The sequence below is a fragment of the Hipposideros armiger genome, unplaced genomic scaffold (assembly GCF_001890085.2).
Source record: "Hipposideros armiger isolate ML-2016 unplaced genomic scaffold, ASM189008v1 scaffold_520, whole genome shotgun sequence".
Taxonomy (NCBI): Eukaryota; Metazoa; Chordata; class Mammalia; order Chiroptera; family Hipposideridae; genus Hipposideros; species Hipposideros armiger.
In genome coordinates this window covers 1213426-1227697 of record NW_017731870.1, presented here as the reverse complement: position 1 = coordinate 1227697, position 14272 = coordinate 1213426, and the positions used below count along the sequence as shown (strand labels likewise).

Genomic DNA, 14272 nt, shown 5'->3' with positions numbered 1-14272 from the left:
GTGAACAGCCAAAGGAATCGGAACTCTGTGTATTAAAATCCACTGGGCTTTCTGGGTCTCTCCAATCATCTCATTCACTCTCTGAATCACAGGCAGTAACTGAAGGGTTTGCTTTTAATATAGGTACAGGGAAACAAAACAAGGAAAATAGTGCTATGCTGTATCCCTAGATAAATACACACTACATTCACAGGCATCTAGTCTACTAAGAATTTTAATACTAAGTTTTCTTTTAAGAAGGACAGAGAGTTTCCAAGTCTATTACGTAATACTATTCTTTTATTTATTATAAGGATGATCTTATCTCCCTTGAGGTCTGTACAATTATTTTACTAATTTAGTTACTAGGTTTGGAAGGGGAACAAAGGTTGAGCTTTATAACATATTCTGTGCCCAAGCCATCTTGGGACTACACATTTGTGTTTACAAAATGATTTCTGGTTTAGCACCTTTAAGAAATACTTCACTGTATGAGGAATAGTTATAATATTATTCCAGTTCTGATTTTCTCGTGAACATTATACCAATTTGAATTGCAAAAATCCTGTTTACAAACAACTTTTCAGGAACACACAAACTGAATAAAGCAAGGCACACCTAAATTACAAAGTAGCCTGCCCTGGAGCTGTTCAGCCTTAAGCATCTTTATTTAGACCATTCCCTGCAATTAGAGCAGGGCTGACTTGCTGTCAGATTACAGTGCCAAGTCTAAGAAGTTAAATACCATGGACAGCTGCTTTCTAGGCCAATGATCTCCTAGCACCATAACAGATCAACAGACCTCAGCAACCGGCCAGGCGCATAGCGAAATGAGCCGGGTGACCTGAGACTCCCCTGCTTTACATCCCGCAGGATTCAGATTTATTCCTAACCAGCCATAGAGAAGTTTTTAGATAAGAATCCTAATCATTTCTAAATAAAAATACCCTTAAAGCAAAAATCTCTGCTTAGCATAGATCTTTCTAAACCCCAGTTAAGGGCCTACTTATTTCAAGCAAAATTCTACATAATAAAATTTCAGGACAACAAAGGCATTTGGAGGTTTCCTTGGAGTTTATGATAATATCTGACCTGCATATATTCACTGTATGGGAACTAGGGCTTAGAAATATTATAATATGACAAACATTATTTACCTCTAAGGAAGACAATGGCCTGCTTTACTCAATGATTCCCTGGGGTGAATTCCAATCTTCCAAGAATGTTTTGAAATTCTCAAGTTTGAAATAATTTATTCTGACTCTCTTTTCATTTAATAACAGAAGATAAAATGAAGGGAACTACTATATATAAACGTCTAACCACTACGCTGTATACCTGAAATTAATATAACATAATACTGAATGTCAACTATAATTTTTTAAAAAATAGACAGGAGGATATAAAGTATAGCATAGGGAATATAGTCAATAATATTGTACTAACTATGTACAGTGTCAAATGGGTAACAGATTTACTTGGATTACTACTTTGTGAGATATATAAATGTCTAATCACTATGTTGTTTTGTACATGTGAAACTAAAAAAACAAATTTTAAAAACAGAAAGGAAGAGGGCCGGCCGAGTGGTACGATGGTTAAGAACTGGCTTGGGACGCCAGAGGGCCCCAGTTCGGATCCCACATGTGAGGCCGGTGACACTGCCCTCCACAAAAAAACCAAAAAACAAAACAAAACAAAAAAACAGGAAGGAAGAGAGCTACCATTTATTGAACACCCCACATTTGCCAAGGACTATGTTCATTACTTAACATTCATTTCTTCATTTAATAATTTTCCCAACTTTATGAGTAGGTACTATTACTTTCATTAGGAAAGGGGCTCAGAGAGTTTAGGTGACTTCTCTGAAGTCACAAGGTTTATTATACATATTTTTCACTGAGTCATGACAAGGAACCTTTATCATGTCATGACACTACACAACTTTTTAAAGAGGATAATATTATCACTAAAAGAAATAATAATAACATTAAAAAGTGTACACATGGCGGAGCAATTAAATGAGATGAGAAACTATTACTTTAACTATGGGAAAAAAATGCCAGCTCACATTTTTCCATGCTTTGCAGTTGCCCCATGATATATATCATCAAAAACGGAACCAAATTAAGATTTTCAACTTGTCTATGATGCAAGTGGTTTCAAAGATATTACACTGCCTAGAGACAGGAAGAGCTGATGATTTTTTAGCAAGAACATTTGATGATTTGTACAAGAATACCTAAAATATTTTCTTTCCACTTTCTCAAACTCCCATACCCCAGTATTGTGCAAATAAGACAATGAGGTGGCTTTGCATGAAAACATGCTTAGTATTTTGCTTCCTAAATCCATGAATAGCACATTCCTCTCTATGAAGACTCCACTGAGGGCTGCATTTTGGCTTAGGGCCTTTTTTCCTGAGTGTTCCGATGATGTAAGAAGCACTGACTTCTGTAGGAAAGGTGAGGTACACAGCAAGAAATCAGTTTTGCAAATCAAAGAACTAGACGGCCACACCCATTCCTCTTTGGGACACTTTAAGTTCAGTGCCTGTGGAGCAAAACCGCCATAAGATTCTGAAATTAGGCATATGATAAAGACTAAATGCTGAAAAAAAACATTTCAGCAATAATTCAAAAGTGCAATTGACAAGGTAAAATTTCCTGAAGGAAATCACACATCATTATGCGCTGTTCTGCCTAAAAATATTGGGTTGTCGGAAAAGTCATGACGCATTTTTGCAACGAAAAACAGAAAAAATACGTCATGACTTTTCCAACAGCCCAATATATAAGTGTATTCTAGTATTCATGAGGAAAACCAAACAAGACATAGCTATGTTAAAAAATTTTGTCCCCATGATATTTACAGTTCAATATAGTTGTTGAATACCAAAAGAAATAATAATAATTCAAAGGGATAAATTAAAGCCATTTGGTGCTAAAAGGAAAATAATACAATGAACACATTGTGGGGGAAAATAAAAAACAGGAGAAATAGTCATGAATATAATCTTCTTCCTTTTTGAATTACGTAAATCCAGAATTTCCAAATTTAAATATGCACATTATTAAATATAGCACAAGTGTATGTATTTGAATAGCAACTATTAAGGAATGTCAGCCTAAGTTGCTGACTTTTAAATGATCATAAAAATGACATGACAGTCATCTGATATAGTAGGTAAAAATCCTGTTAGAGCTACTTTAATGAATGGCTTACGATTGATTAAATACTCTATAAATTGTATTTAAAAAGTTATTCCCCGGTGCATGAAACCAGCTCCCTCTCCCCCAATCAGAATACAAAATCCCCCTGCAACCTTACATACAGCATTGGATTGCTCTGCAAATTCCTTTTTCATAAATGTTACCAACATAACCTTAGCTGAGTCTGTGTCTAAGTTAATGAAGTTCCACTGTGGGGTAACAAAACAAAAAAGTGTTGAGTTCTCAAAAAGACTTTTTACCCTTGATGTGCCCAGGATATTTATAAGATCCCAAATCACTTCCTTGCTTCTAAAAAATATGCCTTTCTTTTGGCAATCGTTCAGTATTCTAATTGAAATAAGCACATAGACAATTAACACAATCCACTCAAACCAGCCAGCAGTCAGGCTTGAGGAGAGAGCTTGAGGGGTCATCCTTTTGGATACAAAATCAGCACGAAGAGGGCTTCAGTGATGCCTGTCTTATGCCCTCAAGGATATATACTCAATTATGACATCTGAATACCCTATTTGCACATAAGTGATTGTTTTTGTACTACGGTTTCTAACAAATAAACATACACTGAGTGAAATGTTAGAAAAAACACAATACAAAACAGTACTCTTTTGCATGTAGTAAATAAAAGTATTATTGGTGGGTTTTTTTCTGCACTTTGCTTCTATTTCATGGCTGTTACAAAAATGATGGTTGGTCATCAAGCTTGACCATAAAGGAATTATACTAAATTAATATAATTTTTTTCTTTTCATTCTGGAAAAAATATCTCACCCTCCACTCAACATCTGTTTTTTGCATACATGAGAATTTTCCCAGATGCTAGTATAAAGTCTGCATATGTATTTGGTTTTCTGTTTAAAATCACATTCAGAGATAACATTCCAATATTTGGATATAAATCAGAACTGCATTACTATGCTTAAGAAAAAATTTTATTGATGTTGCTTACCCGTTATTTTTAAAAAATAATTTACATTTTGCAGATCAATTTCTCTTCTAAGCTCTCTACCAATTTTCTCACCATCTAAGTAGTAGGATGGCCACTATTGTCATTAAAATTCCCTGAACTTCTACAGTAAAGATATTTTGGGTCATGTTTACCACAGCATGCAAAATGCGTCATCGAGCTACAAAGGCAGGGCTTGCCAATAAGTCTTTAATGGATTCCATTCAGTTCCTGGCCAGTGACCTAAAGCATTACCTACTGTGTAGATCAAGGAGAATGGCCATGACCCACTCTAATGGCCAGTCCTGCTAGGCCTGAGGCTGAGGACTTAAAGGTATAGCTCTGATGACATAAACAAACTTTCTTCCCTAAGCATCTTTAAAGAAATGGTTCATGATAGTTGTTACATGCCCATTTAAAAAGAAAAAGCCCTGAAACTTGCTAGTCACACAAACACTTTCCCATGAAAATGAAATTGCACATAAAATCATTATGCCTACTTTCAGGAAGTAAGAGACAAATTATTTTGTTTGCTGAGTCTGCTCTGGGATATTTATGTAACCTATATTTACAAATATTTTACTCGGAAGCAAGTAGCTTGAGAACTTACTAGACATTCGCAAGAATAGTCCCACATTTCCCCCCCCCACCACCACTGTCATGTTAGCCTGGCTATAAGAGAACCACAGAAAGCAACCTACTATCCATTACAGCCCCAAACACAATCACATTAAAAACAATGGCAGATCTCAAAAACATAGTAATTCAGAACTACAGTCAAGAAGAACATTAAATAAATAATCATTGCCACCAACCTTTGCTTGGGCCTCTGGTGCTGTCACCTTGACGACTTTATTGCGGTTGATCATTTGCTTCACACATTTTTCGACTTGAACGTTGAATTTCATGAAAATCACATAGGCAAAATAAGCTGTTAAGAGAAGCAAGCTTTCCCACCACATGATGACATTATCCAGGAAAAAGATGATCAGCATGATCAAGTCAACAATGTAGAAGGACACATCCCGGAAGAGTGGCCACCATGTCAGGTTCAAGATTTCTCTAGAAAACAGAGCACACATGCCAATAACAAAGAGGATATTGAACACTGCTGAGCCCACAATTGTGCCTATGCCAACATTGCTGTGAGCAATAAACACCCCTATGAGAGATGTGAAAAGTTCAGGGGCTGAGCCCCCGGCAGCCATAAAAGTGGCTCCAGCCACATCATCAGAGATGCCCAGTTTTTCAGTGATGACAGTCAAAGAAGGAACAAAGAACTCATCACAGACAATGGCTAAGGCTATGAACATGTAGATCATTCCAATGACATGCAGAACAATGGCACCTTTTCTTCGCTCCTCGAGGGAAAAGATGTCTCTTGGGTAGTCTCCTTGGGGATGAGCTGTACTGTTCTCAGATTTGCCTTCCTGAGAAAGAGGTGGCTGTGGAGTGTAATCCCGAATCTTGTCATTTAAATCTAAGAGAGTCCTCTGAGGGTAACCGTGTGCTACCTTAGCGCCACCTGCCCCACTGGCCTTTCTTGTGCTCTGGGTTTCTGTCTCAGAAAAGGCACTGATTGAAAATGGGACAGTGCAAATGGCTACCAGACCCATGAAAATGCCTAAGATTCGAATTAACTTTAGTTTTTTCCTGACATTATAATGTCTCCTGCAGCCAGATGGTGACTTATCTGAACACCATTTCTCAAAGAAAGTGATGGTGGTGCTTTGGTGCAGATGCATCCTGGGTCTTCTGATGGATATAGTAGTCTTCAAATTGTAAACTCAACCAGATGGGTCTTGCATACTTGGCCTCACTTTATAGTTAATGGTGCTTGTGAGGCACTTCCACAATCAGGGGTTCTTATGCTCCACAGGAAATATTTTCGACATTTATGCTTAAAAAAAATAAAAACAAGGATAAGTAAATCATAAGATCACATGTCTTTTTTACAAAAAGAACTTTGTAGATATGATAAAGTTCTATCGTGTAGCTATGTGACTTTGAGTAACTAACTTAGCTCTTCTGTGCCTCACTTTCCCTTTTTCAAAAAATCAGGACAATTACAGCACCTAGCACCAAGGATGCTTTGAAGAACAGTTAAAACACATGAAGCACTAAGAGTAGGATGTGGCACATCGTAGGCACCTACTTATGAGAATGTATGTTCAAATTCAAACATTTCAGTAAATCCCATATTAGGTGTAGATGTATGTAAGTATAAAAATTTTACAGATGGAAATCTATCAGTTTATCCCATCTTAAATCATGTAGCAAATAACCTCCCAGTGCTAAAGATACCACTTCTTTTAGAACTATTCTATATACTTGACAACCAACAATTATCCACTGTGTTTTCTTTTAGTCCAATTATATAATTCCAGATGCAGGCACACTTTTCTGATTTAATCTATCATTTGGAAAGGGTTGAGTGTTGGAGGAGGTATCACTCTTTTTCTGAACACAGAAAGATCTCAGGATCTTATTTTCCACGAAAAGCTTTTCCTATATTATATGCAGAAAAATAGCCCTTGAAAAATTTAAGTTTAAAAAAGAATGTTGTTGCGACATGAACAAATTCTCTTCCCTGAACATCTAGACATTGCTTTCAGCTGAAGCTCATTTTTAAAAACAACCTTTAGTCAATTAAAATAGACAGTTCAGTAAACAACTCCTAATAAGTAGGTGTTTCAAGAGACCAAGTGTGTACTTCTTAAACAATATGCAAATTAAACCAACACCTCTGTCCACAAAATCTGTCCCAAATAGCCTCAACACTGACTCTTCTAGAAGGTTAGATATGCAAGCAGTTTTCATTCTCTATCTCACAGAGGAGATGGGCAAAATATCCAGACACGACAGTTGATAATCTGAAGGTTCCTCTTTTTAACTTTCTTTTAAAACACTATTTTTGTTCTTTTTTTCTATGTCAACGACTTCATTTTACAGACATGCTCTGAGATCATCTCAGGTGTAAAATAAGCTAAGTAAACACATGCCACTTAAACACTGAGATCAGCTGTAGGTCAGGTTTGCAGAGCAGGAGCACAAGTCAAAGCAGGCTGAGATGCTGCTTACTTCCGAGATAAACCCAACCAGTCACTGAGATTCCCGACTGGATGGCATTTGTCTACACTTAGCACTAATGATTAAGCGACTCACAGCTCTCCGGGGATTGTCACACTGCTGGGCCGGGGCAACCGGCAGAGACGGACTCAACTCCCAGGGTACATTATCAGCTCCAGCCCGAGCTGGGCTCGACCTGCAAACCCACCGCTCCGCTCCATGGCAGCGGCCTCCGCCGGCTAAGTGTACCCCCAGCCGCGCCCCAACTTTGCCTCGTCTGGTCCCAAACTTTCCCTAGTGGGTTAATAGGAAAATAAAACTATAGGACATACGCTCCATTAGCGAGCCAGGAGCTGGGATGCAGCTAGGGGAGGCGCTTGGGCCGCATCTCCCCGAATCCTTTGTGGGTGGGTGGGTGAGGAAGGGGAGCGCCCCTCTGCGCGCCCTCCACCCGACGCCGGAAGCAAGGGCGATTGTGTTGGGAGAAGCGGGGGGCTCGGAAACTGCGCCCGGGAACCGAGAGTTGGCTAACTCCTTGCGGGGCCTGAGGCACCCATGTCCACCACAGAGCCACCTGTGAGCCTGCGGCGCAGCAGCGGGATGCGCACAACCAGGATCCGGGGACGACAACCCAAGCAGCCACCAAGCCTGGCGGCTGGCAGAGGCTCAGCCGCCGGCACTTACCGGAATCCGCCAGGAGGACGCGCACACCGCGCTTCGGTCCACAGCCTTCTCCGGCCCTTCGCCTCCTGGACCTGAGGCTCGGGCTCCGGCTCACGCTCACCACCGCTCTCGCCGGCCAGGGTTGGGCTCGAGAGGAGACTGAGCCGCGGCGAACCCTGCGCGCCGCCTATGGTGCTGCCCGGCCCCCTCCGGCCCCTCCCTCCCGGCTCTGCGCGGGGAGCGTGGCCGCAGCGCTCAGCTCCCGCGCCCTTTGCTCCACGCCTCTTGGGCGCAGAGGCGACGCCGACAGCCGTCTCTTAGGAGATTTCTCCGCAGTGGGGCCCCGGGTCAGTGTTTTAAGGAGAGCAAGGACAGAGAGGAGATATCGTACAGGTCGGTGACGCGCCTGATTCCCAAAGCCTGAGAGTGCTGCCAACTTCGGTGTCATCTATCCTGGGCACCTCCTCTCCAATTATCTGCAAAAAGTGACAATAGTCACATATTTCTTTAGGAGGTGATGTAATGTGTAAAGGTGGAAAAGGTGTTCAGTGAAAAGGCACGAAGGCCTGCAGGGCTGTTTGTTCCTGGTGTCTCGGGGTTGGATGGTTGGGACACTGAAGGGTCTTTAGACTTGCAAGCTGACCTTTTGTTTTTTCATGAGTGATGAAACTGAGACCCAAGACACAGTGGCATTTTCAGTCACAGAAAGGGTTCATATGCTGACCTCGGGACTCTCAGCCCGGTGTTCTTTCCTGCTGTCTGGAAAGCAAGAGCCCCTTGACCCCAAGAAAATGAGTCAGACTTTTTGGGGATTGGAGGCAAGGATCTGGAACCACAAGTGGGAGAAGACAAGACAAACTGGTACCCGAGGGAAGCCCCTTTTACCCAGCCCTGTGATCACCACCCAAACTTCCAAGAGGTACCCACCATGAGAGACCTTTGGGGCGTTCAGCAAAGGTTTTCCATTTTCCTTCCTCTCCACCCACCTCCTGTTTTCCTCTTAGAGGGGTTTTTTTTGTTTGTTTGTTTTGTTTTGTTTAAATCACTTAAAGGGGTTTTTCTCATGCCTTCCTGGGACTGGGAGGAACGTGGCTCATGACCTCTGACTTTGAGTAAAACCCTATACTCAAATCTCTACACTCACACTTGATACATCAAGAGAAGCTTTGGGAACTTAGAAATCTCCTTTTCTCCCATAAGAGCCAGCCATTTAAGGCTATTGTCATGCCAAGGATTTAAAGGTCCTCTTTTTTTTCTAAAGGATTATTATTATCATTATTATTATTATTATTATTATTATTTTATTAGTTTCAGGTGTACAAAACAATGTAATAGTTAGATATTTATACCCCTCACAAAGTGATAACCCCTCTCCCCCGATCTACTACCCCTCTGACATCATATATAGCTGTTACAGTTCCACTGACTCTATTCCTTATGCTGTACTCCACATCTCGTGACTATATACATACATATATATGTATATTTGTGTATATATATATATATATATTTGATTATAGTAGACATTCAGTATTATTCAGCTTCAGCTTCAGGTGTACAGTGCAGTGGTCAGGCATCTACACTGTCCATGAAGTGGTCTCCCTAATAGGACCAGTGCCCATCTGACCCCCTTACAAAATCTTTACAACATTAATGATTATATTCCCCAAACTATACTTCATATCCTTGTAGCTATATTGTGACTACTAATTTGTACTTTTTAATCCCTTTACCTTCTCCCCCATCCCCAAAGAAACTGTGGTATATTTATACAATGAAGTATTACTCGGCCATAAAGAAGAATGAAATTTTACCATTTGCAACGACATGGATGGGCCTAAAGAATATTATGCTAAATGAAATAAGTCAGACAGAGAAAGACAAATAACATATGATTTCACTTATATGTGGAATCTAAAGAACAGAATAAATGGACAAACAAAACAGAAATAGACTCAGGGATATAGGGGGAAGAAAAATCTCAAAGTCCTCTTTTGGAAGACATAGGCTGAACATTTTTTATCTTTACTTTTCATTTTGGAAAATTTCAGACACATACAAATGTAAGAGAATAGTATAATGAAACTCCGTGGGGCCATCACCCAGCTTGAGCAATTATCAACTCATGGTCAATTGTATTTCATTTAATGTCCCTTTTTCCCATGCCATCATTTTAAAGCAAATCCTGGACATTCTATCATTTTATCTATAAACATTGACAAAAAGCAAAGAAGGTATCAAAAATGACTAGGGCTGTGTCAAAAAGACTAAGAAACCAATTCAAATAGGTTCCCACTAGGCAAGGATGGGTTAATTTTAACATCAAAAATTGAGAATTGCAGTTGTTTCAAATACATCAAGTGTGATTATATCTACAAGTTCATAATGATTCTAAAGCAATTCAATTGATTGGTCACTGTTGCTAGGTGAACAACTAGTAGTTTTTGACATACAGTTCCATAGCATCTCAATGAGATCCACATTGGATTGAAGACTGGCAGCTGAACTTGGCACTCAACTGCCTTGACAGTTGATAAGGCTAAAACTGCTATCATCATAGCAATGGAGAAAAGCATGGCCTATCATTTGTCTAAGTCGTACAACATGAAAGCAATTGAATTCAACAACACCTGTAGGTCTCCCAGATGCACAGTCTTTATTACCTAGTCATGAAGAAAAAGGGAGCTTCATAAGAAAATTTACTATCACCAAATGATAAGTTACCAAATAGCCTTGGCCAAGTCCTTTGCTAAGAGATTTAAGTAATCAATGGGTTTCTCTGTATAAATTATTATTAAAGAGCCAACTCTTTATTTTTAGATACCTGCATATGTATAAACATTAGCATCATATTTACCTTTCTATTAACTGTATGAGGTCATTGATAATTACCAGATAAAAATGTTGAGCTCTTTTTGTAATTCAGAAGAGGAGCCTTTTAAAAAATAATAACGAATTTTAAAAAGAATGGAGTCATACTTAAGCTAATAAAGGATTTTGAATATAAAACTTCCAAAGGGAAAAAGGAACCAGGTTCCCACTCAAGATGGTGATGTAAGATATCCTGAACTCACCTGTCCCCCCAAAACACCAAATCTACAGTTGTAGATAGAAAAACTTTCTCTGAAAAACACCAAAACACTGGCTGAGCAACTCCTACATACCCATCAGGTAGGAGGGGCTGGGACACAATCGTCATAAGCCCCATCCTTGGTACAGCCACCCACAGTTAGCAAGAAACTCAAAACCCAGAGCTTCTCCCTGAGGAGCTAAGGGTTTGAGACCCACATTGGGCACTTCCAACTTTTAAAACCAACAGCTGAGAGAGGAGCCCCTAAAACATTTAGCTTTGAAAACCAACCAGGCTTGCACACACCAGACCCACAAGCTATAAGGATAGGAGAAACAGTTCTTAAAGGAGTCCCACTGAAACTCATCCGCCTCAGGGCCCAGGGCAGAAGCACCGATGGAGGCGCCCCTGGAGCTTGTGTGGGAGAGGCCCCGTTTGCTTGTCTTGGAGCTTTGGCTGGAGGGGCAGGAATCTGATTGACACAGGTTTTGGGGCCTGCTGGGGTGCTCTCAGGGACAGAGACTGGCGGGTGCCACCTTTGGGCTCTCCCTCTGCCTTACTCCAGCCTACAGTGCCATCTTTTATTCTTAAACTCCCGGCTTTTTATTTTCTCTTTCTTTTTTCCTTTTTCCTTTCCTGGCAGGTGCTATCCCCCTCTGCCTCACTCCAGAGTGCCAGCATTTCCTTAAGGGGAGCTTTTACATACCTTTTGGTGCCCCATTCCTTACAGCTGCTGCCCAGGCGATGGATGCCCTCGATTGCCTGGCTCTGGTGGCTAGGGGCCTTGCATTCTTAAGTCCCATGGTACTGAAACAAACAGAGAGACCATTCTTGGCAGGCTGCCACCCCCCAGGGCACTGCACAGACAGTGAACTGAAACACATCCCAGTCTTTCTGTGGAAGAGGCCTATTTGCTTGTCCTGGAGCTTTGGCCTGAGGGCAGGCTGCAGGTTTGGCATCTAGGAGTCTACACACGGAGGATGTGTTCCTGGGGAACACTGGCCAGTGTATGCTATCTTTGCACTCTCCCCGTCTCACGACAGCTCCCTAGTGTCTCAGTGTCTCCCAGACAGGGATTTATAGGCTCATCTGGAGCCCTGGTTTTGGGGACTGCCACCTGGAGAACACCTCTAGACTGGCTGGCCCTTAGGCATGGACTTATGCTTGCCGTCTCATAGGACTGTATGCATTTGCAATCTCTAAAAGCTGCTGCGTGAGGTTCTGGCTTCCACTTAGCCTGAATCTGGGTGCCGAGATCCTCCCCTTTGGGAGACGGACAGGTCTTGGCACGTCCTCAACTAGTAGGAGTCATTAAAAATAAAATAGGCTGTTTGGCAATCACAAAGGTTTGAGAGGCAACCAAGGGCTAAGGTAGGGTTGAATTATAAGGTTCACCTCCTACACAAGGCCACTCCTTCAAGACTGGGAGAGGTGGCTGGCTGTTTTACCTAATTCATAAAACCAACACAGAGAGTGAAGCAAAATGAAGAAACAAAAGAATATGTCACAAAGAAAATAATAATAATAAAGAAAGGAAGAATAAATAAAACATCAGGGGAAAAAAAAAGAAAACTGCCAAAGGAATGTTAGTTAATAATTTACTAAGCATCTATATCATTTTCACCTAGAAACATAGGATGACATAGTTTAAGATAGGGTTGGGAAGATTCTCTTGTCCCTATCCAAAATGACACCCCCATTTGGCACTGTTCTGTAATTCTACCACTAGAAATTTATTGTGTTGGCTTTTTATTTTATATCTTTGACATTTTTTTTAAAAGTAAATGGCTTTAGAGTTATAATGATAAGCAATTTTATATTGTTTTTGACTTGACTTTCAGTGTAAAAGAAACAAAAATTCTAGTAAATTTTTGTGAGCGGAAGGTGGGAAAGAGATAATTGAGCCAGGAAGTTGCGGGCAGCAAAGAGCCAAGATGAAGTATTCAGTTTTGACTTTGTCAGTTTATCCAGCTCTTTTTTCATTCTCCCCCCACACATTACTCTTTTTTCTCACTTTTATTACAGTCTCTAGTTTCTCTGTTGTCAATTTCTGCAGGCAGTCAGAACATCGATGTGCACAAAAGCAGCAGTTCTCAACCTTGACTCACTAAACATTAGAATCAATTGGCTGTATTTTTAAAAGATTCCCGACAATGGCACTTCTTTTCCCCTTACCATGAGCTCCTTGAGGGCAAGAATCAGTATCATGCATTTCCCAGCATCTGGCACAGTGCTTGGGATTTGTTCAACACACATCTGTGGAATTAAATTAATGAGTTGCTGGAAATGCAGTTACTTAAAGGATAGTGAGTCAAGAGGAGGGTGCAGGTTATGCTGCAGTAGCAAAGAGCTCAAAAATCACAATTGCTTAAAACAACAAAGGTTTTCGTTTCTCACTCATACTACCCGTTGTCGTTTGTGAATTTTGCTGTGTCATCCTCACTCCTCACCCCAAGCTGGTCACGATAAAAAATATTGCCAGTTGCTGTCTAGAAAGAAAAAAGTGCATGGCAAACCCTGTATGTGCTTTTAAAGCTTCAGCTTGGAAGGGACACATTATTGCTGCTCAAATTTCATTTGCTAAAGCAAATCACATGGCCATATTTATCTTCAAGGAGCAAGAAAGAGCAATTGCACTTTATGCTTGTGAGAAGAGTGACAAGATTTGGTGGCCAGCACTAATGACTACCTTTTTTAGGAGTCAAAAACAGGAACTAACATGTATACCTACCATGTACTAGACATTTTTACTTATTGCTTCAATTTCATGACTTTTATCACTATTATCATTCCCATTTTTTGATGAATAAACTGAGACCCAGTTAGGTTAAGTATCAAACAGCTCTCACTTTTACCCAATATTGGTTCCAAAGGCCAAGTTCTTTCTACTAATCCTCATTGTACATGACTGAAGTTTTTAGTCCTTACCTAACCAAGAGTTAGTTGCATTTCTCCTGTTGGGATTATATGCTTAGGTAGTTCCTGTGGACTTTTTCTACCACCAGCTGGTCTACCATCTAGTATAATTGTGTATTTCCTATGAGGATCTGTTTTGCTTATTTAAAAAATTACATGTGTAAATGTCAAAATAAAATCCTGGTGTTCTCTAAAAACTGTTCTCCTCAGGTCTGCATTTGGCTCATTTTTTTGGGCATGAATTCATAGTTCTAGTTCAATGAGAACCATAAAAGCAGGGAAAAAATATATCTGTGGGGTTGAGGGATGCAAGAACAGGCTTCTTTGCTTTTGATAGTGGTTTCTGCAACAGCCCTTAAAGCAACACAGCCAAATTATTTCTCTTTCTTCTTTTAAAAA

The 14272-nt window shown here is 40.4% G+C and overlaps 1 protein-coding gene across 1 annotated transcript; it reads right to left on the bottom strand.

The window, feature by feature from the left end:
• Positions 1-4904: 4904 nt before the first annotated feature.
• SLC24A2 (solute carrier family 24 member 2) lies at positions 4905-8699 on the bottom strand. Its single transcript, XM_019668207.1, has 2 exons — positions 7909-8699; positions 4905-6055 (listed from the first exon to the last, which is right to left on the bottom strand). The coding sequence occupies exon 2, from the start codon at positions 5898-5900 to the stop codon at positions 4905-4907; it is 996 nt and encodes a 331-aa protein (XP_019523752.1). The 5' UTR covers positions 5901-6055; positions 7909-8699.
• Positions 8700-14272: the final 5573 nt, after the last annotated feature.